The sequence below is a fragment of the Delphinapterus leucas genome, chromosome 2 (assembly GCF_059928025.1).
Source record: "Delphinapterus leucas isolate spDelLeu-1000000601 "Yukka" chromosome 2, BTC_Dleu_Yukka2, whole genome shotgun sequence".
In the NCBI taxonomy this organism is placed as follows: domain Eukaryota; kingdom Metazoa; phylum Chordata; class Mammalia; order Artiodactyla; family Monodontidae; genus Delphinapterus; species Delphinapterus leucas.
Window position 1 is genome coordinate 120,406,139 of NC_143130.1, and position 25,150 is coordinate 120,431,288.

Here is a 25,150-nt window from a genome sequence, read left to right on the forward strand (position 1 = left end):
TGGGTAAATGCCATTTATAAGCAGGGAATACAGTAATGTAATAAATACATATTTAATATCACCTGTGTTTTAGGTGCCTTGCTGTGGGCTCTACCTTCTTGGAGTTTGCAGTTTATATGAAGGAAAAATATATATTTTGGACATTTTCATGTGAAGACCTGATGATATCAGGTCTATTTGCATATGCATACATAAATATACATATAAATGTATGTATGTATAATTATGTATAAATATATGTGTGGTTTTGTATACGCATACATAAGTATATTTGTTAACATACTAATATAGGTGTAAAAATGTGTGTATATTTATGTATCCATATATATGTATGTAGCTTTTATAAAGGCCTTCATTTCAAAGAAAATACTTCTAACATTAATAAAATAATAGCAGTTTTTTGTTTTATAGTCCTAAAAAGAACATTATGATTTCAGATACTATGTTAGCCATAGAATGTGCAATTAAAAGGTGAGAAATAATTGCCAAGGTGGTTTTTATTAATTTAGCTTAGACTTGATTAGGTCTGAATGAACTGACTTAAATGTAGTAATCCTGTATACTGGCTAGTTCATATTCCACTCTGATCTATGTTGTGTACTTCGTTATATCAGGTTTATGTACTACTTTAAAAATTAACTATCTCTAAATGCTCAAAGTTCAAATTTTAAAATGTCATCATCAACTTTTTCTGTAGTTCTAGCTATTTCCATTGCTTTTACTATTTTCCTATGTGTGTTCCTTATAAATGTTGTTGATAAACAATGATTCTGCCTGAATTTGAATCCTACTTATTAGTTGCATGACTTTAAAGAAGGTATGTATTACTCTCTGCTTCTGCTTCCTTCTCTACCAAACAGGCCAATATCTAATTCATAGGGTCCACATGAAGATTGACTGATTTAATACATGTAAAGTTCTTAGAACAGGGCCTGGCACATACTAATTTCTCACTAAGAGTCGATTGACTACCATTAATCATATTTGTTAACCTTTATTTTGAAACAGAGATGTAAACCATGATTTTTTAAATGAATAGCTTTTTTATGAATACTAATGTAATAATCTTAAACAGTATTACAAAAATAGTAGCATAGCATACTAAACAAGTAACTACATACATGTTGACACCTTTTAAGATAATTGTCATGTTTACTAATAATACTTTTACTATGTGATTTAAAATGTTTCTTTAATCTTTTTTGAACAATTTAATTGTTTAAAATGAATATTAGGGCTTCCCTGGTGGTGTAGTGGTTGAGAGTCCGCCTGCCGATGCAGGGGACATGGGTTCGTGCCCCGGCCCGGGAAAATCCCACATGCCGTGGAGCGGCTGGGCCCGTGAGCCATGGCCGCTGAGCCTGCGCGTCCGGAGCCTGTGCTCCGCAATGGGAGAGGCCACAACAGTGAGAGGCCCGTGTACCGCAAAAAAAAAAAAAAAGAGTATTACTATATTTGTTATTAAATCCTTAGTTATTTACTTTCATATGGTATTTTCGAAATGGTATATGTAAATATAATTAAGATATCATATATATAAATATGTAGAAACGTTTTATTTTCTGGCATGTTGCCTGGTAAGTGGTGGTATAATATTGCCTAGTGCATGCTCGATGAGTGTTTACTAAATAATTTATGTTTTGTCTGTGTGTACATGTGCACGCACACTCACACGTGTGTGTATCAGCTGTAGCATATGTGTTTTCAGAGACTCATTCACATAATTATTGTTTTTCTTTTTTAATCTTTGGTTTTTTTAAACTTCAGTATTGTATAAATTATTCATTTAACCAAGTTGTTGATATTTTGCCAGGGCTTTGAAGAAACAAGTTACCATTTTGAATTTGGAAACTCTTTATTCCAAGTTATTGTAATGTGAGAAAAACATTCTATTTATTATTTTTAAATCTAAAATCGTGATTTTTTAAAATTCTTCTAAACGAAAAGGAAAAAAACTTATATAATCCTAAGTGCTTCCAAACGTCTGCAGTTCAAAGTACATAATTTACATTGACACCAAAGTTTAGTTTCTGTTTTGACTGGAAGAGTCTGGTATTATTTTTTGTCTGCAAAGGAAAGAGTTGTATAGCACCCAAGTGGGAAGATGTTTGATTGTAACACAATCAACATGATTTGTGACTGAAAGGAGATTGTACAGGAGGAGAAACAGCAGCTATTAAAAACCTAGACAATATTAGAGAGAACTTTTTGTTAAAACTTTTTTTTTTTTTTTTGCCACCCTCTGTGGCTTGTGGGATCTTAATTCCCCAACCAGGGTTTGAACCCAGGCCCTCAGCAGTGAAAGTGCAGAGTCCTAACCACTGGACTACCAGGGAATTCCCTCTTTTTGTTAAAAACTTAAGGCATGTTAATCTTTCAGGAAGTAAACATAAAATAAAACAGAATCATAACTATATTTTCTGCTTGATACAATTCTTCAGAATTCACAATAATGAGTAAAAGGAAATTACTGATGAAAATAGATCTTATAGTAAATATGGGTCAAATCCTTTAATAAAAATTTGCCATTAAATTTTGATATATTTTATGTGTTTAGCTCACTCATATTGTAGAATTACTTTTGTTTGTTTGCAGAGGCAAATTTAATTCTTTTCCTCTTATTAGTGATCTTACAGAGCACAGAATCATGAACCTATGTGACGTTTTCACCCTACTACAACAATTGTCCATCTTTTTTATCTATATGCCCCACTCATTTACTCCTCCTTATTATTATCTTGCAGGGAATCCCAGACATAATGTCCTTTTTGTCTATAACTTTTATTGTGTATCTCTTAAAGGTGTGGACAGTTGTTTAAAACATAACTACAGTACCATTATCATACCAAAAATATTAACAAACAGTTCTTTAATATTGTGAAATATCCAATTAGTTTTCAAATTCCAATGATCTCATAAATATCCTAACGTTTTCTCTTTGTTTTGAATCTGTATCTAAATAGGAATCACACATTGCAAATGATTGGATTGACTCTTAAGCCTTTTTAAAATTTATAGATTCCGTTCTGTCTCTTTTTTCCCTTGGAATTTATTTTTTTAAACCAAGTATGTCAATTGTAGCATTTCCCAGTTTATTCATTGCATCTCTGTAGTATCATTTAACGTGTTCCTCTCTTCTGTCTTTTGTAAGTACGGTGATTTGATCTAGAGGCTTGATCAAATTTAGATTAGTTTTTATTAGCAAGACTATTTTACATGTGGTTTGTGTTGTTTCATCTGGAAACATATGTCGGTTTGTGAAAAAACTATGTTGTTAACAGATCTCAGTGCCTAGATCTCTTAGTATATTAATCTGATGCTTAGATTGTCTTGTCTTTAGCTAGTGGGGGAGATTTTCAGTTTAGTTCATGAGTCCTCTCTGAGTTTCTTTGGTACTTCCTTAGTTTTGATAGTTAATACAAAACTTCCGCCAAGAACATATGTTCTTGGATCACATTGTACATTTCTTGTCCTAGTCTTGGAGTTAACAATATATCCATGAAGTTCTTTATTTTTAGTAAGAAATCGTACTTGGAACCCACAGTGTAGGTGCTAGGGGTACTCATTGCTACTGGGTCTCCTATTGTTTCTAGCCTTTTTCAATGGACAAACAACACACACACACACAGTTTTTAAAGGCAAAACTTTGTACCTTCATATTTATACTTCCAACTCAAGTTCTGAACTAAAGTGTTTTTAGTTAACTTGTTTTTTATCTGTATGTTTTGTCTCTTATGGTGAGAATCCTAGTTCCTCAAGGACACTGACAATACACAGATAGCATTTACTTAAGTTCAATTTGAGTATTAAAAATTTTTAAGTACAAAAAATACAAAAAAATAAAACCTCCTAGGTCTTAATTCACACATTAGAACTTTCAAGAACATTAATGTTTGGCAGAATATGAACACAGAAGATATTGTGTTATTATTAATTGTGTCAGTTTAAAATGAAACCATCTGAAACTATAGAATAAATTATATATTACTTAATTTAGGGACATTCTTCTTCCATAACATTTGTCTTGTTTCTTTTCATTCATTAAATTAAGGAAAATCATTTAACACCTGAAAGTGTGGCACTTTGGGACAGTTTGCCACGTTGAGTGGTCCCTGGGCATTATCTTCTGTCCTTCTTGTACTGCATGGCCATGGAAACTGAGCCCAACTATGCAATGTAGATAAATGTCCTCATCACAAAAATAGATTTATTAAGCTGTATTTATCTCTTTGGTTACAGTATTTCATATAAAAATTGGCCTGCGAGTACCCTCCCCCCGATCTTTTCAGAAGGAATGAAAGAGAAAATCTGTGAAGATGAAAAATGAAGAGGAAGCCAAAAACAAAAAAGGAAACCTAAAGAGTTACAAACATATCAGTTAACTAGGAATATAAGACCAGATATAGATCCCAAGGGCTAGGAACTTGGATTTTATTGCCTTTAAAAGGAATGATGGTGGGACCACTTGAGGTGGGAACTGAATGGAGACCCTTGCATGTATATCCAGAACCATATAAAGAACAACTCTTGAGTATAAGGGAATCTAGGAAAAATAGACAACTTACTGGTTTAGGAAAGGGACAAGGAAATTTGTCTTTGGTCATGACTGAGCAAAGGGGGACAATTATACTGAGAAATCAAAGGGCTGGACACTAAATATAATAACCATCATGGTGAGGATTCACAAACTAAGACATTAACATAAAAACCTGTCCTAGGGACTTCCTTGGTGGTTAAGAACCCACCTGCCAATGCAGGGGACATGGGTTCGAGCCCAGTCCAGGAAGATCACACATGCTGCAAAGCAACTAAGCCCATGCTCCACAACTACTGAGCCTGCGCTCTAGAGCCCACGAGCCACAACTACTGAGCCTGCGAGCCACAACTACTGAAACCCGCTCACCTAGAGCCCGTGCTCCACAATAAGAGAAGCCACCGCAGTGAGAAGCCTGCGCACTGCAACGAAGAGTAGCCCCCACTCGCTGCAACTAGAGTGTGTGCCCGCGCACAGCAACGAAGACCAAATGCAGCCAAAAATAAATAAATAAATAATTTTTAAAAAAGCAAAAACCTGTCCTAGATGAATAAAAACTTTGGGTCACCCCCACAAGAAGCAAATGCAAAACCAGTCTGGGCAATTCTTCCACACACAGGTTAATATAAAACTTCTGCCAAAACAGGATTCTCCACATAAGATAAAACAGTCCACTGTGAGACACAATTAAAAGAGACCATTAACAATTTGAGATAATAGGAAAATATGAAGGAGTATAAAATATGTGTATTTAAACAGAGAAATCATTAAGTAATACATGTAAAAAAGAGCACTGTGAAAAAAAAGATGGACAGAATTGAAAAAATACAAGGAAATATCTAGAAATGAAAACTATAGTCATTGAAATTAAAAGATAAGCAAACAGAGGAAGGGATAGACACAGCTGAAGATAGAATCAGGAATCTCAGTTCACTAATGATAGATGCTCAGAATTCACACACATACTGAGAGATTTAAAATATGAAATAGAGATTAAAAGATATGAAAGGAGGGACTTCCCTGGTGGTGCAGTGGTTAAGAATCCGCCTGCCAATGCAGGGGACACGGGTTTGAGCCCTGGTCTGGGAAGATCCCACATGCCACAGAGCAGCTAAGCCCATGTGCCACGACTACTGAGCCTGCACTCTAGAGCCCGAGCCACAACTACTGAAGTCCACGCACCTAGAGCCTGTGTTCTGCAACAAGAGAAGCCACCGCAATGAGAAGGCTGCGTACTACAACGAAGAGTAGCCCCCGCTCATCACAACTAGAGAAAGCCCGTGCGCAGCAATGAAGACCCAACACAGCCAAAAATAAATATAAAAAAATAAATTAAAAAATAAAGATATGAAAGGAATATGAGTAAATCTAATATATGACCTATAAGGGTTTCAAAATGGGAACTAGGTAACATTTCAAAATATAATAGCTGTGAGTTTTCCAGGTTTGGGAAGCCTAGAAAGTATCCAGAAGATTAAAATAAATACACCTCTTGACATATTGTAGAATTGAAGAACTCCAAAGTTAAACTACAGAAGATTTTAAAGCAACCATTGAGAAAAGACAAACCTATAAAAGAATGGTTATCAGACTAATAGTGACTTCACATTAGCAACAATAGATGCCAGACTGCAATGGAACAGTATCTTCAAAGTGCTGAAGATACAACTTTTGTCGTAACTGTTATATCCAGTAAAGAGTGTCTCAAGAACAAAATCACATTTTTAGACAGAATGTCTCACTGAGAGATCTTTTAAAAGCTGTGCTCTGAAAAGAGGAACTTGAACCCAGAAGGAAAGCTAAGATGGTTTGATAGGGGACTTCTACCAATTCTTACAAGAATAGATAATTTTATATAAACTGTTTCCAAAAATAAAACAGTTTTTATGAGGCTACTCCAACCTTGATAACAAAACTGGAAAGGATAGCACAAAAAAGGAAAAATACAGGTCTGTCTCACTTAGGAACATACCAGCAATCTGATATATAAAATATTTGTAAACCAAATTAAGGTATCTGTTTTTCCTACACATATACACATATTCAAATGGATGTAACCAGTGACATCTAACAAAATTCATCTAAATGATTATATGATAGAAGCATTCCTTTTAAAGTCAGAAACAAGAAGAGAAGAATGACCACCACGTAAAGGGAATTTGGGGAGCTGCATCTTCTAAAATACATCCAAAGTCGGACTGCTGCTCACTACCATCCTAGTCTGAGCCATCTCATCTCTCTCCTGGACTACTTGGTAACCTCTAGATTTCCTGCTTCTTCCCTGGTCTTCCTGTAGTCTATTCCTAACAGAGCAGGAAGAGTGAACCTATACTAATATGAGGCAAATCATGGTGCTTCTTTATTCCAAACCCTCCAGCAGCTTTCCCACTCAGAGTAAAAGCTGTTATCTGTAAGATCTCAAGGCTCTTCTCACCTCATCTCCCAGTATTCTTCCCTTGCTTACTTCATTCCTGCTAGTCTTCCCCCTGTTAATACTCAAGCATACCAGACAAGCTTCCACTTCAGAGCCTTTCCCTTATTGTTCCTTTTGCTTGAACCACTGCTTCCAAAGAGCTGAAGACTTACTGCTTTGTCTTCTTAGTGTCTTTATTCAAATATTGTTTTCTCAACTTAAAATTTCTCGTATTTAAAGTTACAAAAGATTTCCGTACCTACTCTTTTTGTACTCCATATGTTTCTAATCTGTTTTTCTCCGTAATATTTTCACCTTCTATCATATTACGTATTTCACTTATTTATTTTATTGTCTCTTTTCCCATCTAGAATATGAGTTCCATGGGGACAGAGATTTTTATCTATTTTGTTAAATGCTGTGTCCACCACCACTATATAATTATGCCTAGCACAGAGTAAGTGCTTATTAACAAATATTGGTTGAATGAAAATGCACTTCAAAATAGGGGTTCCTTGGAGAAAACGATGGCAATGAGATTGGGTGAAGGAAAATTTTGTGATAAAGTTTTAATGTTTTATATTTTAAAAATCTGAAAGAATTATAGCAAATTTATTTTTCATTTAGTAAATACTAGTGATCAGTACAACAGTTTCTGTTGTATTATTCCCTGTCTTTTTTTATATTTAAATGACAATTAAATTTTAAATTTTTAAATATAAAGATGTATAGAGACTAAATTGGTGACAATGTCAAGGAAATTTGAGATGTAAATTAAAGGGTAGGATCTTTATCTACTTTACAAATATTATGTAAAATCATAATGTGACAATAGTTAATAGAGTGTAACACTTGGTAATGAAAAAATAGTTCTATCTCTTTGCTTCAGAATAAATTTCAGGGACTTCCCTGGTTGTCCAGCAGTTAAGACTCCACGCTCCCAATGCAGGGTGCCTGGTTTTGATCCCTGGTCAGGGAACTAGATCCCACATGCATGCTGCAACTAAGAGCCTGCATGCTGCAACTAAAGATCCCACGTGCTGCAACTAAGACACAGCACAGCCAAATAAATAAATATTCAAAATAAATTTCAAAGTTAAAGAGTTTGGTTAAAAAAACTAGGAAAAATTACACAGAATATGCAATTTCGGGAATATGTATAAGTCACAAACATGTATTTGACAAGAGCATTTGTGTATGGTTTTATTCAGTTCAAAGTTATTGTTGGCTTGCCACAACTTGATTCCCAGGTCAGTGTTAAATTTAGACTTTATGAAGAAATGAAAATAAATTCAACATTTATTTCTTGAGCAAGAGTGAGTGAATTTTTCTGTGTGTATCATGTAGAAAGAAAGAAGTTTCTATCTTTGGATCATTTCTGATTTACTTGGAAACACTAAGAAATAGGTGGTCAGAAAACTCGTGACCATGCTTTCTCACTAGACCCCTGATATTTCTATCTTCAGTCTTTCTCTCCTATATTCTTCCTCTTTCTCCTCTTTCAGCTTATAAAATTATGTATCCAAAATAAGCCCAACTCAGATGTCATCTGCTCCATGAAACATTTTTTTACTCCCACAGCCAAAATTATCTACCCCACCTTTGTAACCTTATAGGTCATATTAAATCATTCTAAATACTTAGTATGTAATCGTTTGTATTAAAATTAATTGAAAATGTAGATGATTATTCTAATCGAGAATATGTCTAGTAGATTGTAATGCTTCTATGTCTTATTCGTTTTCATGCCTCATGATTTGTGTCTTCACTAAACACATTTGTATTTTGATTGCATTTGTGACCAGGTATTTTAATTGTTACAAACTAAAAAGGGACAAATACAAATATGTAAATCATGTGTCCCCTCCAAATAAAGTCCAAATGATGTCACCTCACAAAGGTTTTAGGCACATAATTTTTAAAAATGTCATTAGTATGTAAACATCACTACGTATATAATTTAAGTGAATATCGGGAGTTTGATAAGACTTTCTTTTAAAAGAATTAGTATATTACTCAAGGTTGGGAAATACTGATACAGATTGCAGAGTAATATTGAGGTCAGAGGCAGAAATCATCATTAGAGCACTAAAAAACGCCATTTTGGATTATGACTGCATCTTGATTCTGTATCATAATAATGATTTTTAATTCATTATGACAGTTAACCATTTGTCAGGTAATGTAGAAGTAACTTTGTCTAGATCTTGAATCAGTATGTGTACTTACTTATTGGTTGTTAAATATCCTAATTTAAAATTAGATAAATTAAGGAGTGGTTTTTTAATATTTTACTGAATGATAGATTTAGTACTTTATTCCTTTGCCAATAACCCTTGTATCTTCATATGGTCCTGATATGCAGCATATCAGTTTATATTCTGTACAATTATTGTGTAAAATGTTTGATATATTTATATTAAGATTTTGTTTTCAAGTGGCATGACATTTCAATGATTTTTTGAACATAGATGCTTCTATTAGCCCATTTATGATTTTGTTTATAATTTCTTTTTTACTTAAATTTTTATATATTACCAGTAGGTCAAAATGTCATTTCACATCTTTTTTATCCCTTGTTTTACTTAAAAGTAAGGTTTAGTCAAAATAGGAATTAAAAACACTTGTTTCTTTAGTTGTTTCCTAGTCATGTAGCACTCTGGCTGTTATTTTTTCTCTACTCAACTGTTTCTTTAGATATTTCTAAAAATCTGAAAAATCTCATATATTTTTTTATTTTAAAAAATTAATAAGAAGTCATCACAAATATCATATTGTACTTTATTTAGAATTTTAGAAGTATACTTTTATTCAGCCAGCAGATACATAGTGAAAGCCATTTGGCTAATGAAGAAAATAATTTTAAATATAGTTTGATCTTAATTGTATAAGAAATAAGTATTTTTCTAATTTATATGGTAGTATTTAGATTAATAAAAGTCAAACTGAAAATTGCAATTGAATTTGCCAGAGTATTATAAACAATATTATTTTGTTCATATTCAACATTACTTCTAACTTACTATTCTTATTGCAAAGGATACTCTGTCTTTTAGAGAATACAATGGTATTATTTACATTAATTCATGTGGGTTGGTGAAAAAAATGCTATAACTCCTTTACTTAATGGGATTCTTCCCCTGTGGCAGTGCAAACGGCTAGAGCAGGAGCTTCATCATCTGAAAGAGCAGAACCAGACTTCAGCAAACAACATGAGACATCTGACTGCTGAAAACAATCAAGAACGTGCTCTGAAGGTAAATCTCCATTCCTTCTTGCAGGCAAATTAAGGTTGTAAGCCCTGGTGCCAGCTTTCTGTGCTGCATATATCAGTTGTGTACATTTCAGCAGAAGTGAGCTGTGGTGTTTGCCAACAACCCGTTCTTTAAACACAGATACAGCACCCTTCTGTTATGGTATTATTTTATCTCGTGTATGTGTACATGAAAACAACATATTTTCTGAATTTCAAGTGGTGGTATAATAATAACTTTAGGTTTATGTTCATTCTGTTTCTGATTTCAAAATATGTTGTTACCTTTTGTAGTTAATAAAAAGTGGCCACCCTGAAAGAAAAAAAAATTAAATAATGGGCTTTTTCTTTGCATCAATATTTATTACAATAATTTTCTTAATGACTTGTAATATTAGTAACGCACAGAACTGACACTCCTTGAAAGGTATGTGAATATGTTTGGGAATTGAAAGAGTACTTAAAATGTTACTTACATCAAAAAAAGAGGAAGAAAATATATTATACTAGAACTTGTAACAAGTAAAGAGTACATATCATGACAAAAGTTCTGTTTCATTTTAATATAGATCCTGTAATTAGGCAAAAGGACATTATTTCAATTCTACTAATTATCTTTTCTTCTTAAGATACTTTTCATTCTCTTTTTTTGCCTTTGCCCCAGTTCCTAGCATAGTGCCTGTGACATAGTAGGGGTCCCTGCCCTCAAGGTGCTTATGCTCTCATTAATGGGTTAAAAATCAAACATAACATATCCACAGGAAACATAAAAGATTCATCATTGTTGTTATTGTACAGTTAAAAAAAGATGTGCTGTCAAGAGGATTGTATTGTACTTTGTTGTCTTAAATTCATTTTTTGCTGCAGATGATGAAAAAAATATGTCATTAGCAGGGTAAGTCATTAAGCCAGAATCATCTACCAATGTTGAGAAAAATGGTGACATTTTGATGTGGAAATAATTTAACCTGTTTATAAAGTATGAGATATGGTTGAAGTCAGATTTTTTTACAAAATGTATTTAGCTTCATTTTGAAATTCTCAGTGATGGGTGTGTAATAACTTTGCTATTATTCTTTAATGCACTTTCTCTTTATTTCTCTTGAATTTATATATAGGCCAGAACAATAAATGGGAAAAAAAGAATTGCTGTGATTATTTTTCAGTTACCCTGAGGAATTTACTATTGTATGAGTAAAATTAAGTATATAATTATTTAGATGTATATTTGCAAATCAAAGGTAACATAATCTTTTAAAGACAGCTTCCATTATGAGTGCTAATTTATTACCAGCATTAGGGGACAGATATTATGTGCTCTATATGTTATGGCTATTACTATTTAAAATAGAACCTAAAATAAAAATTCTAGGTTAAGTTACGTAATAATTGCATAGTCTTTATTCTGGCATTTTTGGTTGTGTATTTATGTTAAATTGAATTAAGTGGCAGCTGCTATTTATGAAGAGAAAAAGATGCATATTTCTAAGAGATTGTTAAAATTAGAAGGCAAACTGTAGACCAAAAGAAACCTGGAAGTTAACATAAGTAGTACTATTATTAGTATCAGTAATAAAAGTAATATAAATAAATAAATTTGAATAGGATGAGAGCTGAAAATTTTACGTTTTATTTCATTGTATTATGCTATAATTCCTAAAGGAAACAGTCCTAGATATAGGTTTGGAAAACAATTTGGGCTTCCCTGGTGGCGCAGTGGTTGGGAGTCCGCCTGCCGACGCAGGGGACACGGGTTCGTGCCCCAGTCCCGGAGGATCCCACATGCCACGGAGCGGCTGGGCCCGTGAGCCGTGGCCGCTGGGCCTGCGCGTCCGGAGCCTGTGCTCCACAGCGGGAGAGGCCACAGTGGTGAGAGACCCACGTACCGCAAAAAAAAAAAAAAAAAATCTAAGCTAATGGTCATACATTGCATAGAACTTTCCAAAGTGATGACTATTGCAAATACATGATTATCATACGTGGATATACTTTTTAGTAATCTAGTGCTATTTGAATAATAATGTCTTTGTTTATTCTAATAACCAGGAAATTCTTTCTAAATTAATTTTTATGAAAGAGCATAAAATTAGACTTTTGATGATCACTTATATGCATTATTTTTGAAGTAGCATGGAATATATACTAGATAAATCTGCTAGCATGACACTTTCCCTACTTTTATAATATTTGCAATTTTCTCTAATAATAAGTAGAACACAGTGGTACATATAGGATGAGGGGCTGAATTTATACTGATACTAATCTATACCCTGAGAGTTACTTAAATTAAAAGACAGATTATTTTCTCTTTTAAAATAAATTTTATCCACTTATATTAAGAAATTTGTTTCTTGGTGAACACAATTTTGAACATTTAATGATTTTAAAGTAAATTTAGATTAGCCATAAATATGTAGGCATTAGATTTAATAAGAAATGTCATATAAAGTGCCTTTCTTTCCTCTTTTATTTTATTTATTTATCTTCCTTATCACACATCTTTAACCTCCTACAATTGGCCTTCAACACTGTAATTCCATTGAAAGACATTCTTTCTTAAATTATAGGTGACCTCTGGTGGTTAAACCTGTAAAACTTATCATTTCATATCCTTCTCAATAACCCAGTCAGCCTAAGAGGAACACATTTCAATCTTTTTGGCCCCTGCCTTCATGAAATTCTTTCTTGTAGTTCTTTATTTCTATATCCTCATCATTTTTCTTTTCTTTGATCGTTATTCTTTAGCTGGTGCCTCGTTTTCTACCAATTCCTAAGGTATAAATGTTCCCCTGGGTTATGTGATTATTCCCTTAATTTTTCTTTCTGAAAAAAACCCCAAACTTTATTATTTTAGAGCAGTTTTAGCTTCACGGCAAAATCGAGCAAACTACAGAGCTCCCTCATATTCCATGCCCTTTAGCATCCAGTGCAAGAGTTGTACATTTGTTACAATACATGAACCTACATCAGTGTAACCCAAAGTCCATAGTTTACATTAGGGTTCACTCTTAGTGTTGTACATTCTGTGGGTTTTGAGAAATATAAATGACAAGTATGTACCATTATAGTATCATACAGAAGAGCTTCACTCTAAAAATCCTTTGTGTTCCACCTATTTATCCCTCCTTCCTCCCAACATGTACCAGCCATTGATCTTTTTACTGTGTTCATAGTTTTGTCTTTTCCAGAATGTCATGTAGTAGTTATTTTCAGATTGGTTTCTTTCACTTAGTGATATGCATTTAAAGTTCATCCATATCTTCTGATGGCTTTATACTTCATTCTTTTTAGTATTGTCTGAATGTACCACAGTTTATTTATTCACCCCCCTAATGAAGGACCTCTTGGTTGCCTCCAAATTTTGGCAATTATGAATAAAGCTGCTGTAAGCATCCACATGCAGGTTTTTCTGTGGGCATAAGTTTTTCAACTCATTGGGGTAAATACCAAGAACTATGATTGCTGAGTCGTATGGTAAGAGTATGTTTAGTTTGGTAAGGAACCACCAAACTGTCTTCCAAAACGGCTATGCCATTTTGCATTCCCACCAGTAATGAATAACAAGTTTCTGTTACTCCGTATTCTTGCCAGCATTTGGTGTTTTGTTTATTGCAGGGTTGTCTCTTCTAATTTCATCCGTTCCTATGACATCATCTATCATTTATATCCTAACAGATGCTTTGTCTGCCCTTCCACTTGGATATCTTAGTGACTCCTTAACCTCAATAAACTTAAAACCAAATCCCTAATTCGACTTCCTAAGCCCTCTCTTCAACCTAGGAGGAAGTCAGGACCTGAGCCAAACAATATTGACTGTATAACTTAACATTTATTCTTAGTTATAGTCTCCTTTGTTTGCCTTTACAGCTTTATAGAAGCTGGAAAAGTTAAACACTTTCTGAGCCTTTCTTTTTGCCAATGAGACATAAGAGGAATTCTGCAGCAGGGGTGGGAGAAGAAGGAAGAGTGTCTCTGGATAAGTTTTTGTTTTCCTGACGTGACAGGTGCAGCAGGCACTGTTTCTTTCCTTCTTATTACCTTGAACACTTACTTGCTGCCTGGAACAGCAGCAGCAATTTTATAGCTATGAAGGAAACACCAAGAGAAGCTGGCCTTTAACATCATTGAGCCCTTTAGCCAGTGAGCCACTTTGAGAACTTTAAGCAACTATACCCTGACTTATTTTTCTGGTGACATAATGCCCTATATTTTAAATTATTCTTAGCAGTTTTCTATTTACTTCCAAATTGATCAGTTAACATCTATTAATTAATGGCACTACCATACTCCTAGACATGTAGGCTAATATCATTGACATAATCTTCATATCCTTTCAAACTTTCACCTACTACAAAGTGATAGAGCGTCCAGTCCTGTCAATTCTGCAACAGTGATTTGTCTCCTTTGTATTATCATACCTCTACCCTATGTCAAGTTCATGATCTAGATGGTAATAGTACCCTCCTAAATAACAGTTTTGTCCTCAGTTTCTCACCTTTGTAATCAGTTGTCACACTTCCATTAGCTGTCATTCTAAAACACAGGTGACACTTTTCTACCCCAAAACCTTTACTAAGTCTAACATTTTCAGCAGTGTAAGAAAACAGATATCGTGACTTTCCTGATAAGAACAATAAAAAAGGAGGCTATTATTTTAAGAATATTTTACAACATTATTGAGAAGATAAGGAATCTGAAAAGGCCACTAAAATAAAGTGGAAATAGAAAAAAAAATAAAAACATGGGAAATAAGTGATTGCCTGAAGCCATCTTGCATCTTATATTTGTTGTCTCTTTTCCTGATGGGAATAAATGCTCCATGAGGTCAGGGATTTTTGTTTACTTCATATACCTCTGTATCTACTGATGGTATTATAAATACTTGACAGTTAATAAGTCACAAATATGACCAATCATAACAGATGCCAAATGTTAACAATTTGTATAGCTATACCTTTGTGTACCAGCTGAAACTAGCTATAGATGTATCTCCTGAAAATACCTATAGCAGCCATTGAATAAATATCTGTTGAGTGAATTAATACCACAGGTACAATTTAGTATCCTGCTTTCCCTGCTTAGCACTTCATAAGTATTATCCAGTACACTCATTCTATAAATATCACTTTAATATATTACATAATTGCAATCCACAAATGTATCATGATTTTCTTAAATCTTCCCTTAATGTTAAATATTTAGGTTGCTCGCAATTTTGCACTCTTATAAACACTGCTGTGAAAAATATTTTCGTGGAAATATTCAATCCCATTTAGCAAACAAAAATTTTATTATTTTTCAAATTTTTATTTTTGATAAAGCACATATTTTTGAAAATGAATGATTACATAAGGGTTTTAATAAAAACATTGTAATCAGCATCCTCCTCTTACCTCTCCTGGTTTCTGCTCCAGAAAAGAAATCACTTTCAACTCTTAGCAATTTATTCTGTATCTATACTATATTTCTAAATGAAAAGCTTATACTATTTCTTGATATTTCCTTTTTAGTTACTATTAATTGACTTTCTACTATGAAGATAAGGATTTACCTTTCTCATCTTTTTGTTAGATCAGTGTTTAGTATTTACATTATTATTATAATATTCATAGATGACTATATAGTGAAGTACCAGCGTATGTTGGTTTATTGTGCTTTGCTTAATTGCGCTTTGCAGATATTACATGTTTTTACAAATTGAAGATTGTGGCAACCCTGTGTTGTCAGATGATGGTAGCATTTTTTAGCAATAAAGTATTTTTAAATTAAAATATGTACATTTTTAGACATAATGCTATTGCACACTTAATAGTATAAACATAACTTTTATTTGCATTGGGAAACCAAAAAATTCATGTGACTCGCTTTATTGCGATATTCATTTTATTGCAGTGGTCTGGAACCGAACCCACATTATCTCTGAGGTATGCTTATATTACTCAGCAATAAAAAGGAACAGTTTATTGATACATACAACAACTTGGATGGGTCTCAAGGGCATTATGCTGAATGAGAAAAGCCAATCTCTAACGGTTCTGTTCATATGATTCTACTTATATAACAGTCTCAAAGTAACAAAATCATTGTGATAGAGAACAGATCAGTGGTTTCTGGGAGTTAGGCTGCGGAGCAGGCTATGATTCTTAAAGGGTAACAGGGAGTTTCTTTGTAGTGATAACAGTTATAATTTTATAATATTAAAGCGTCATTGAATTATACCAGAAAGTAATGGAGGGAGGATTTAAAAACAGGTGAAATCTATATAAGGTTTATATCCGAGTTAATAGAATTGTTCCAATGTCAATTTCCTGTCTTTGATAATATACTATTGTACATGTATATCATTGGGAGAAGTTAGATGACGTCTACACAGGAACTCTTCTTACTCTGCAAGTTTTTGTGGGTCTTGAATTATTTCAAAATAATACATTGTTTAAAAATTTACATATTCATCATAGCCAGTGAAAACAGTGCTAAGATATATAAGGGAAATTTTAATAATATTCCCTCTCCCCTCTCATAGTTTCTAGACCTGCCAAATTAATCTTGACTAGGAATTATAACAGTTACTCTATTTTACCTGACTTTTACCTAATTTTAGTGAGAATGGATTCTAAATTACACCAATTAGTTTTGACACTTACCATGGGATTTTATATTTTCCTTCATAATTTAGAGTCTCAGTTGGATAGTTCCAGTATATGGATCATCTCTGAGCCTGGTTTTGTGATTGCGTTGTCTTTTGACATGTTTGTTGTTCGTTTGTTTTGCTTTTGCTTTTCACGTGTCTCATAATTTTTTTTTGAATGCTGGACCTTGTGGATCAGGCCAGTAGTGTGAGTATTGAGTTGATTCACTCAGGAGTTGATATGGATTGGGGTTTTGTTATTGCTATGGTCACTGTTAGTGCATCCTAAGTTTCAAGTTGCTCTTGGAATGGGTTGCTGTTGCCTTATGCTCAGGATGGAAGCTCAGGTACTGGAGGACTTTTTTCAATGTTCATACTCCACCGTTTTGTTTTCAGTTGATACTATATACTTACACCTGGAGGGTATCTCACTGTACACTCTTGCCCTTCTCCCAGCATTAGAATGCTGATTTTTATCATCTGGTGTTGGGGGACTGAGGGTTTTCTGCTTCAATCTTATGCAGTCCCTTTGTGCTTGGACTTTGGGATGAGGCTTCCTCAGGATTCCTTTCCATGGCAGACAAACTCTGACCTCTATCTGAGGCAGGTATTGTATGAGAGACTTTCATTCCCCTCTCTCAGTGTAGAAGCTATCTAATGGTATTGGTATAGGATCCTGTGCCCAGGTCTATTTCCTGCCACTCACCCAGGGATAGAAAGAGTTCTTTCTTCTACCATTCCCAAGCAGGATTTTTTTTTTTTTTCTGTGCCCTGAGGGTTACTGCCCCTCTGTTAGCTGTAGATGGCTTTTGTTCTGTTCGCAGAAGGAACTGGGACTGGGGTGGGGGTGTGGGGTGTGGTTTGCTCCTTTCTATAGCAGCAGCCAGTTCCCTCCCCCATATTCCCTGCAAGTGTCTATCACTGTAGGAAGGTATCCCTGGTTTTCTACCCTATCTTTGATATTTCTCATGAGCACCTGGTGGAGATCTGTGGGGAAAAATCTACCAGTAGGTGCAAACCCCCTTTTGTCAGGAATTTCTGAAGGTTCTGTGTGGTGGCTGACCCTTCTTCTCATGTTCTGTTCTAGGTGAGCTAGTCTGTGTACCCCATTTGCCTTGGATGCTTGTCCCTCCTTGAAATTAAGACTGGTTGTCTTCCTGAACTTAGCTGTCTGATGAGCTCAAGAAAAGTTATGACTTTGTGCCTTATTCAGCTTTTCCTATTGTCAATGTGGAATGACAGCTTGTTCCAGCTTTCTGAGACCTAGACATAAACATTACATCTACTGTTGGATTTTGATACTGTTTTGTCATTTTTTTTTTGCGGTACGTGGGCCTCTCACTGCTGTGGCCTCCCCCGTTGCGGAGCACAGGCTCCGGACGCGCAGGCTCAGCGGCCATGGCTCACGGGCCCAGCCGCTCCTTGGCATGTGGGATCTTCCCGGGCCGGGGCACGAACCCGTGTCCCCTGCATCGGCAGGCGGACTCTCAACCACTGCGCCACCAGGGAAGCCCTGTTTCGTCATATTTAAGTAGTTTCTTTCTAGAATTTTTAAAAAGTTTTTATTAGTAGATGTAACACATTTTATTGAGTTCTTGATGTTGAACAATTCCTTGAATAAATTTTGGATTTGTTTTGTCATTGTTTTCCTGAGAATTTTAAAACTTATAATAGTCTGCCTTCCTACAGTACTTACTGAGTGCCAGGAACTGTTACTAATGCTTTATATATAGTATTTAAGTAGTATTTAGACCTCAAAGTGACTCTTTGAGATAGTTGGTACAACTATTTATAATTTTACAGGGTAAGAAACTGAGCAACATGTGTTCACTAACGTGACCAATGTTATGAGTAATAGTAACTGGTGGACCTCAGATCTGAACCAAGGCAACTGATCTCCAAAGTTCACAATCTCAAATATAAATGAAAATTACCTAGAGGGTTTTTTTTTTTTACTGTATCAGGTTTTGTTTTGTTTTACCAAAGTATTTCTCTAATTATTAGTAAGTTTGAATTTTTTTCGTATGTTCAAGGGATTGTGTGTGTGAATATAAATAAATAGATGTATTTGTTCATGTTTTTTCCCCATTTTTTCTGTTGGTTTTTGTTTGCTTTCTCTTGGTATTTTGTCCATCAGTGGTTTTGTTTTTTGCATTTTACAGCTTTATTGATAAATGTTTCATGTACCATAAAATTCACTTATCTACTGTTTACAATTCAGTGTTTTTTGGTATATTCACATATTTGTTCAGCCATCACCGCAGTCTAATTTTAGAACATTTTCAACACTCACTTAAAACATCCTGTACACATTAGCTATCATTCCCCATTCCTGCTAACATCCTTCCCCTAGTCCCAGGCAACCGCTAAACTACTTTCTGTCTCTGTAGATTTGCCTTTCTGGATATTTTGTGTAAATGAAATCATAGAATATGTGATCCTTTGTGACAGGCTTTTTTCACTGAGCATAATATTTTCAAGGTTTATTCATGCTATAGCATGTATCAGTACCTCATTCCTTTTTGGTTGATACATAATATTCATTGTATAGGTATACTGTATTCTGTTTATCAGTTCATTAGCTGATGGACGTTTAGGTTGAACATATAGATGTTTGACAAATTTTTAGTGAATTTTTAGATACTATGTAAGGTAGGAGTCCAAATACTTTCTTCACATGTGGATATCCAGTTTTCTCTGCACCATTCGTTGAAAGACTATTTTTCCCCCACGGAATTGTCTTGATACCGTCTCAAAAGTCAGTTGGTCATAAATATGAGGGTTTAGCTCTGGACTGTCAGTTCTGTTCCATTGATCTAATATATCTATCTGTATGCTGGTACCACACTATTGATCACTGTAGCTTTGTAGTAGGCATGTCATCATGACCTGAGTCCTCCAGCTTTGTTCTGGCTTGTTTTGGCTGTATCCATTTTGATGTTAATGTTACTAGCTTAGTGAATGACCAAAATTTCTGCCTTCAGCTGTGGTCTTGACAAGTTTAAAATTGCATTAGAATGGGGACTCTCTGGCCGTCCAGTGGTTAAGACTCTGCGCTTCCAATGCAGGGGGTGCGGGTTCAGTCCCTCATTGGGGAACTAAGATCCCACATGCCGAGGGGAGTGGCCAAAAAAAAAAACTTTAAAAAAATTGCATTAGAATGATCTTGCCTTAAGTTTTAAATAGAATCCATTTTTAAAACCGTGTATTCTTGGTGCCTTTTTATAACAGAGAATATTTAATTGCCTTTTCAGTTGTTTCAATATATTTATCTAGTTTTTCTGTTTCTTAAGTCAGTTTTGTTGGTCTGTATGTTTTGCTAGGAAACACCCTATTCCCTTTAACTTACCAGATTTGGTATGATAGAACTATAGATAATTTTCTTAATTTTTGAATCTCTTCTATTTCTCTGTATTCACTGTCTTGTCTGTATTGTGGCATATATTTGCTTTCTCTTTCTCTTCTTCTCTCTCTCTTTTTTCTTATAAAGTCTTTCCTGGGCTTTATGCATTTTATTTTCTTTTAATTAGTTCTTGGTTTTATTTATCCTTTCAACTTGTTAAATTTTCCATTTCTGTTTACCGTTTCAATCTTTTTATTCTCTTTTTTGTTCTAATTTTTACAAGTTAATTAGCTTACCTCAGTCCTTTTTTTAAGTAAAATTATAAGGCTACACATTTTACTCTTGACTATAATTCCAACTGTGCCTTATAGTTTTGGGAGGGATCAAATGTTCACTTTTTTTCACTAGTTCTGTTTTGATTTTTTTGGTTGATCCAGGGTAATTTAGAGAATATAATTTAAATTCCTATATTTTAAAACATATTAATGTTTTATTTCTCACCATGTAAATAGTCCACTTTGAAAGGTATCATCAACTAAATAAATAAAATAGTCTCTGTTCACAGAGCATGAGGTTCAATATATATTCAGTTGAACTCAATTTAAGCTTCCACTATAGTTGCATTTTTATAATTTTCTCATATTGCTAGGAATTTCTTGCTTTATACATTTGTCAGCTCTATTCTTTGTTATATAGTGTTTATGACTACTATATCTTCTTAGGCTATACATGTACATTCCATCATTATATAATATTCCTCTTCAGACTGCTTACAGCTTCATACCTTTAAGTCTTCTATTTCTGATATATGTATTAGCACTACTCTCTTGGTTCATTCAGACTGCTATAACAAAATATCACAGACTAAGTACCTTATAAGTAGCAGAAATTTATTTCTTACAATTTTGGAGGCTGGGAAGTCCAACATCAAGGCAGCAGTATGATAATGATCTGGTTAGGGCCCCCTCCCTTTTTAATAGCCGGCACCTTCTCGCTGTGTCCTCATGCGGTAGAAGGGGCAAGAGATCACTGTGGGGTGTCTTTTAAAAGAACATCAGTACCATGAAGCCTCCATGCTCATGACCTAAGCACCTCCCAAACCAAAGCTCGTACTTCCTAATACCATTATCTTTGGGGGTTAGGATTTCAACATAGAAATTTTGGAGTGATGAAAAAATTCAGACGATAGCAACTGCTTTTTTTTTCTTTTTTTTTTCTCTGTTTTGTTTTGTTTTTACACTTACCTAGTATAATGGTGCTGTTCAGCAGTAATTTTGCTACTCAGAGTTTATTCATCCTTCACCTGATTTTTATAACCCTTGTTCTCCTGTAAGAAACAGACTTTCCCTCATTCTCAGATGTGGTTTTGTTGGAGGTGATATACCTCTGTGGCCTCAGGTCTGACAAATCAGAATGTCAGATTCCCTTGGCCACAGCAGTGGCTCCAGAAACAGGCACCTGTACCACTTGAAGCCAATGATTCCAGGCCTTTTTTCTCTATATTGTTATGGATTTAATTTAAACAAAAATGGAGTAACTTACCAAATATGTCATAAAGATCTTTCTCTATATATAAATACAAATCTGCATCATCCATTTGTTGGCTCTGTAGATCCCTGTGCTTGATACATAGCATGTAATTTTCTGTCTTCTATTTAGAATATTTTGATTCCAACTGTTCAATATCATAAGCAAAACTTTGAAAAATAGTCTTGCATGTACATCTTTGTCTTAGAGCATAAGTGACCATACAGTGGGAAGTATAGTGGCAGGAAATTACTTGAGAAGGGAGAGGATGATACCAGATCTTGTGCAGGTTGCAGTTCAAATCACTGAAGTGTATGAGAGTTTTCAGAGGTCAGATTTACAAGAAAAGAAATAAATGAAACAATAGTAAATTCCAACATTTCTCTATTCGTGCACAAAAATAAGTGGTTCACAAAGGAGACTAAGAAGGAATAGTCAGAACGATAAAAGGATTACAAAGAGATTGTGTTATCGTAGATTCAGAATAGAATAAAGTTCTGTGATGGGGTAGTTCACAGTGTCAAATGCTACAGAGAAGTCAAATAAAATCACAAGTGTCCATTTGATCTGACAGTTAGGAAGGCAGTGGTAGCTTTGTAGTTGCAGTTTCAGTTCAGTGGTTCCGGTGGTAGCCTTGAATGTAGTAAATTGTATAGGTAATGAAAAGTTTAAAAGTGGGAGAAAGGTAGATTATTTTTTAGGAGCTTTTCTGTGAAGTAAAAGTGTAAGGGTTAGGGGCTCCCCTGGTGGCGCAGTGGTTGAGAGTCCGCCTGCCAATGCAGGGGACGCGGGTTCGTGCCCTGGTCTGGGAAGATCCCACGCGCCGCGGAACGGCTGGGCCCATGAGCCATGGCCGCTGAGCCTGCGCGTCTGGAGGCTGTGCTCCGCAACGGAAGAGGCCACAACAGTGAGAGGCCCGCGCACCGCAAAAAAAAAAAAAAAAAAAAAAAGTGTAAGGGTTAGAGTGTAATGTGAATGTGACCTGGAGGAAGATTTTAAGATGGAGAGAATAATAGCTAACATATACTTAACCATTCTCCTTTTATGAGAAATCTGATGCGTGCCTCTCTAGCCCAAAGGTAGTTAGTTATGACCTGTTTAGCCTGGTTCAAAAAGATTGATAGGTCAGATGATAATTTAATAATTTGGAATTGGGAAACTGAGAGAGAACAGGACAGTGAGCTTTGAATGCTGAACCAAACGATCCCAAGGTAGGCTTAGGGCCAGGTAGACTGCTGTAAGCCATGAGTACTCTGAAGTTATGAATCAGCCAATTGGAAAAGTTGGGGCCAATATATTAAAAAACACAAAATTCTGAACAAGGGAGATGGAGAGAAATTCTATCCTGGTTCCTAATAGCATTCTGTTCCCATGCCAGGCTTTGTTTTCCACATGATAAATTTTTTCTTTCTTTATAAAAAGCAAGACTCTCAGCTAGACCAGGTTTACAGTCTTTGCATACCAAATGGGGAATTGCTGTGACAGCATTCATTATAGGCTCTCTGAAATGAACAATTACATTAAAAGGTGGCTCTGTGGATTACTGCACCAGGTATAGCCAAATCATCGAAGCCTGTGTAAGTTCATCAGGTACACCAAGATACAATAAAACTGATGAGGTTCAGATGAAACAACTGTGAACTATTGCCCCTTACATAAAAGGAATACTGAATTACATGTGGGAAACTTCTATGGAGATTATCAGTGGCAAACCCCAAACGTAATACTTGTGGATACTTGCATTTAATTGCTCCTAACATTGTTTACTAATGTTTTTTAAATTTTGACTTTCATAGTACTATTTTAGGAATTTAGATATTATTTTGATAAATAATGATAGAAATATAAAATTACATTTCATGCTTCCCTCCTGTTTTATACATTTTGTAATAATGCTAAAAAATTAATCAACGGGAAGATCCAACATGCCGCGGAGCGGCTGGGCCCATGAGCCATGGCCGCTGAGCCTGCGCATCCGGAGCCTGTGCTCCGCAACGGGAGAGGCCACAGCAGTGAGAGGCCCGCATACCGCAAAAAAATAAAATAAAATAAAAAAATAAAAAATTAATCAAAATGACTACTTGAATGAAGACATACACCTTCAGTAGGAGACAGTTTTAGGCACACCAGGCAGATTCACCATTATGTGAGCTGACTTTAGATAGATCCTGGAATTTTTCTCCAGTCTTTGTATCATCCGGTCTTTGGACCTAGTATTTCCTCTGACTGAAATGCTCTGCATCATCTATTGCCTTACTTCCTTTGTCCAGATAATATCTACTCATCCTGCCTTCAGTTTGGCCAGAGTCCTCTCTTGTCTCTGGCCAAACTGGAGAGGGATTTGTGTTAGAATGAAATTGTTTTAATAACAAAATAAGTACTGATCTGAAAAGAAATGTAATATGTGAGAAACTCTTAGTGCTCCCAGGACTTCTTCCCAAGTCTTTCCTAGGTCTGCCCACATCAGCAGTCCTACCTTCCCCTTGTCTTCTGCTCTCACCTCATTATCTCCTCTCTTTTTTTCCTGACCTATTGGTCTTTGGTATTATGGTGGCCAAGAAGGTATAAAAGAGCAGAGTCCATGATACATTGTTGGAAATAGTACCCTGGGAACCTTTAAAGACAATAAAGGTCCACTCGATTGGTTGTTAGGTAATGAGTATAGGTTAATGGTTCTTAACAGAGGCATGTATCAGAATCATGAAAAGAATGTTTACAAAATAGTAAATCTGGGCCTGACCCAATGCATACTGAATTGGAATATATTGCACTGAATTTGGAACCTTACTGGTGTAGACTTGGTGTTTAGACATAAAATAGGGGCAAAATATTTCCCCAACCTTCTTTAGGCCTATGGAATTTTTGTTTCTGAAAATAATAACATTTGTTTTTTACCAATTGTGCTTTTTAATTTTAGTTCTGTTTAATTTTCTAATTGATTTCTGGATTGGGCTGATATCAGTATTTTTGTGGCATCATCAGTTTTATGTCTTTTATAAAGTTCTTTGTTGGTATTTTAGGGATAAGCTGGATGAGGCTACACAGAGCTTGCTGGCCAAATGAAAATTTTCTCTTTCATTTTTAGCATTTCCAACAACCAAATTCTATACAAGGTTGTACCTCATAGTGATTTGGAATAAATGACATATTAAAATCTCTTGTGAACTCCAGTGTAGTAATACTGTGAAAAGTGTAGTGCAAAATCCAGATGGTTATTTAAAATACTATGAAATTTAATTTGATGGATTTTTTAATATTACATGTTCTTTCTAAAGTAAAATATATATTTTTTAAAAACTTTAGATTATCAAATACAATTAATTTACTTTGACTACTAAGTAAAAATATTTCTGATTTCAGACATGATGATAGAAAGCAGTCAAGTCCTTCATTAGAGATTACATAAAATTCTCAATAAAAGTAACTATATTTAACAGTGTAGTTTTCTGTAC

The 25,150-nt window shown here is 34.8% G+C and overlaps 1 protein-coding gene across 9 annotated transcripts in view; it reads left to right on the forward strand.

Moving 5' to 3' along the window:
• The window catches only part of MIPOL1 (mirror-image polydactyly 1), a 328,422-nt gene that overhangs the window by 139,776 nt on the left and 163,496 nt on the right, over positions 1-25,150 (forward strand). For all 9 annotated transcript variants that reach the window (XM_089907628.1, XM_089907624.1, XM_089907621.1 and 6 more), the window contains one exon: positions 10,097-10,204. In XM_089907628.1, coding sequence (XP_089763754.1) covers positions 10,097-10,204 — 108 coding nt within the window. The remainder of the gene's footprint in view (positions 1-10,096; positions 10,205-25,150) is intronic.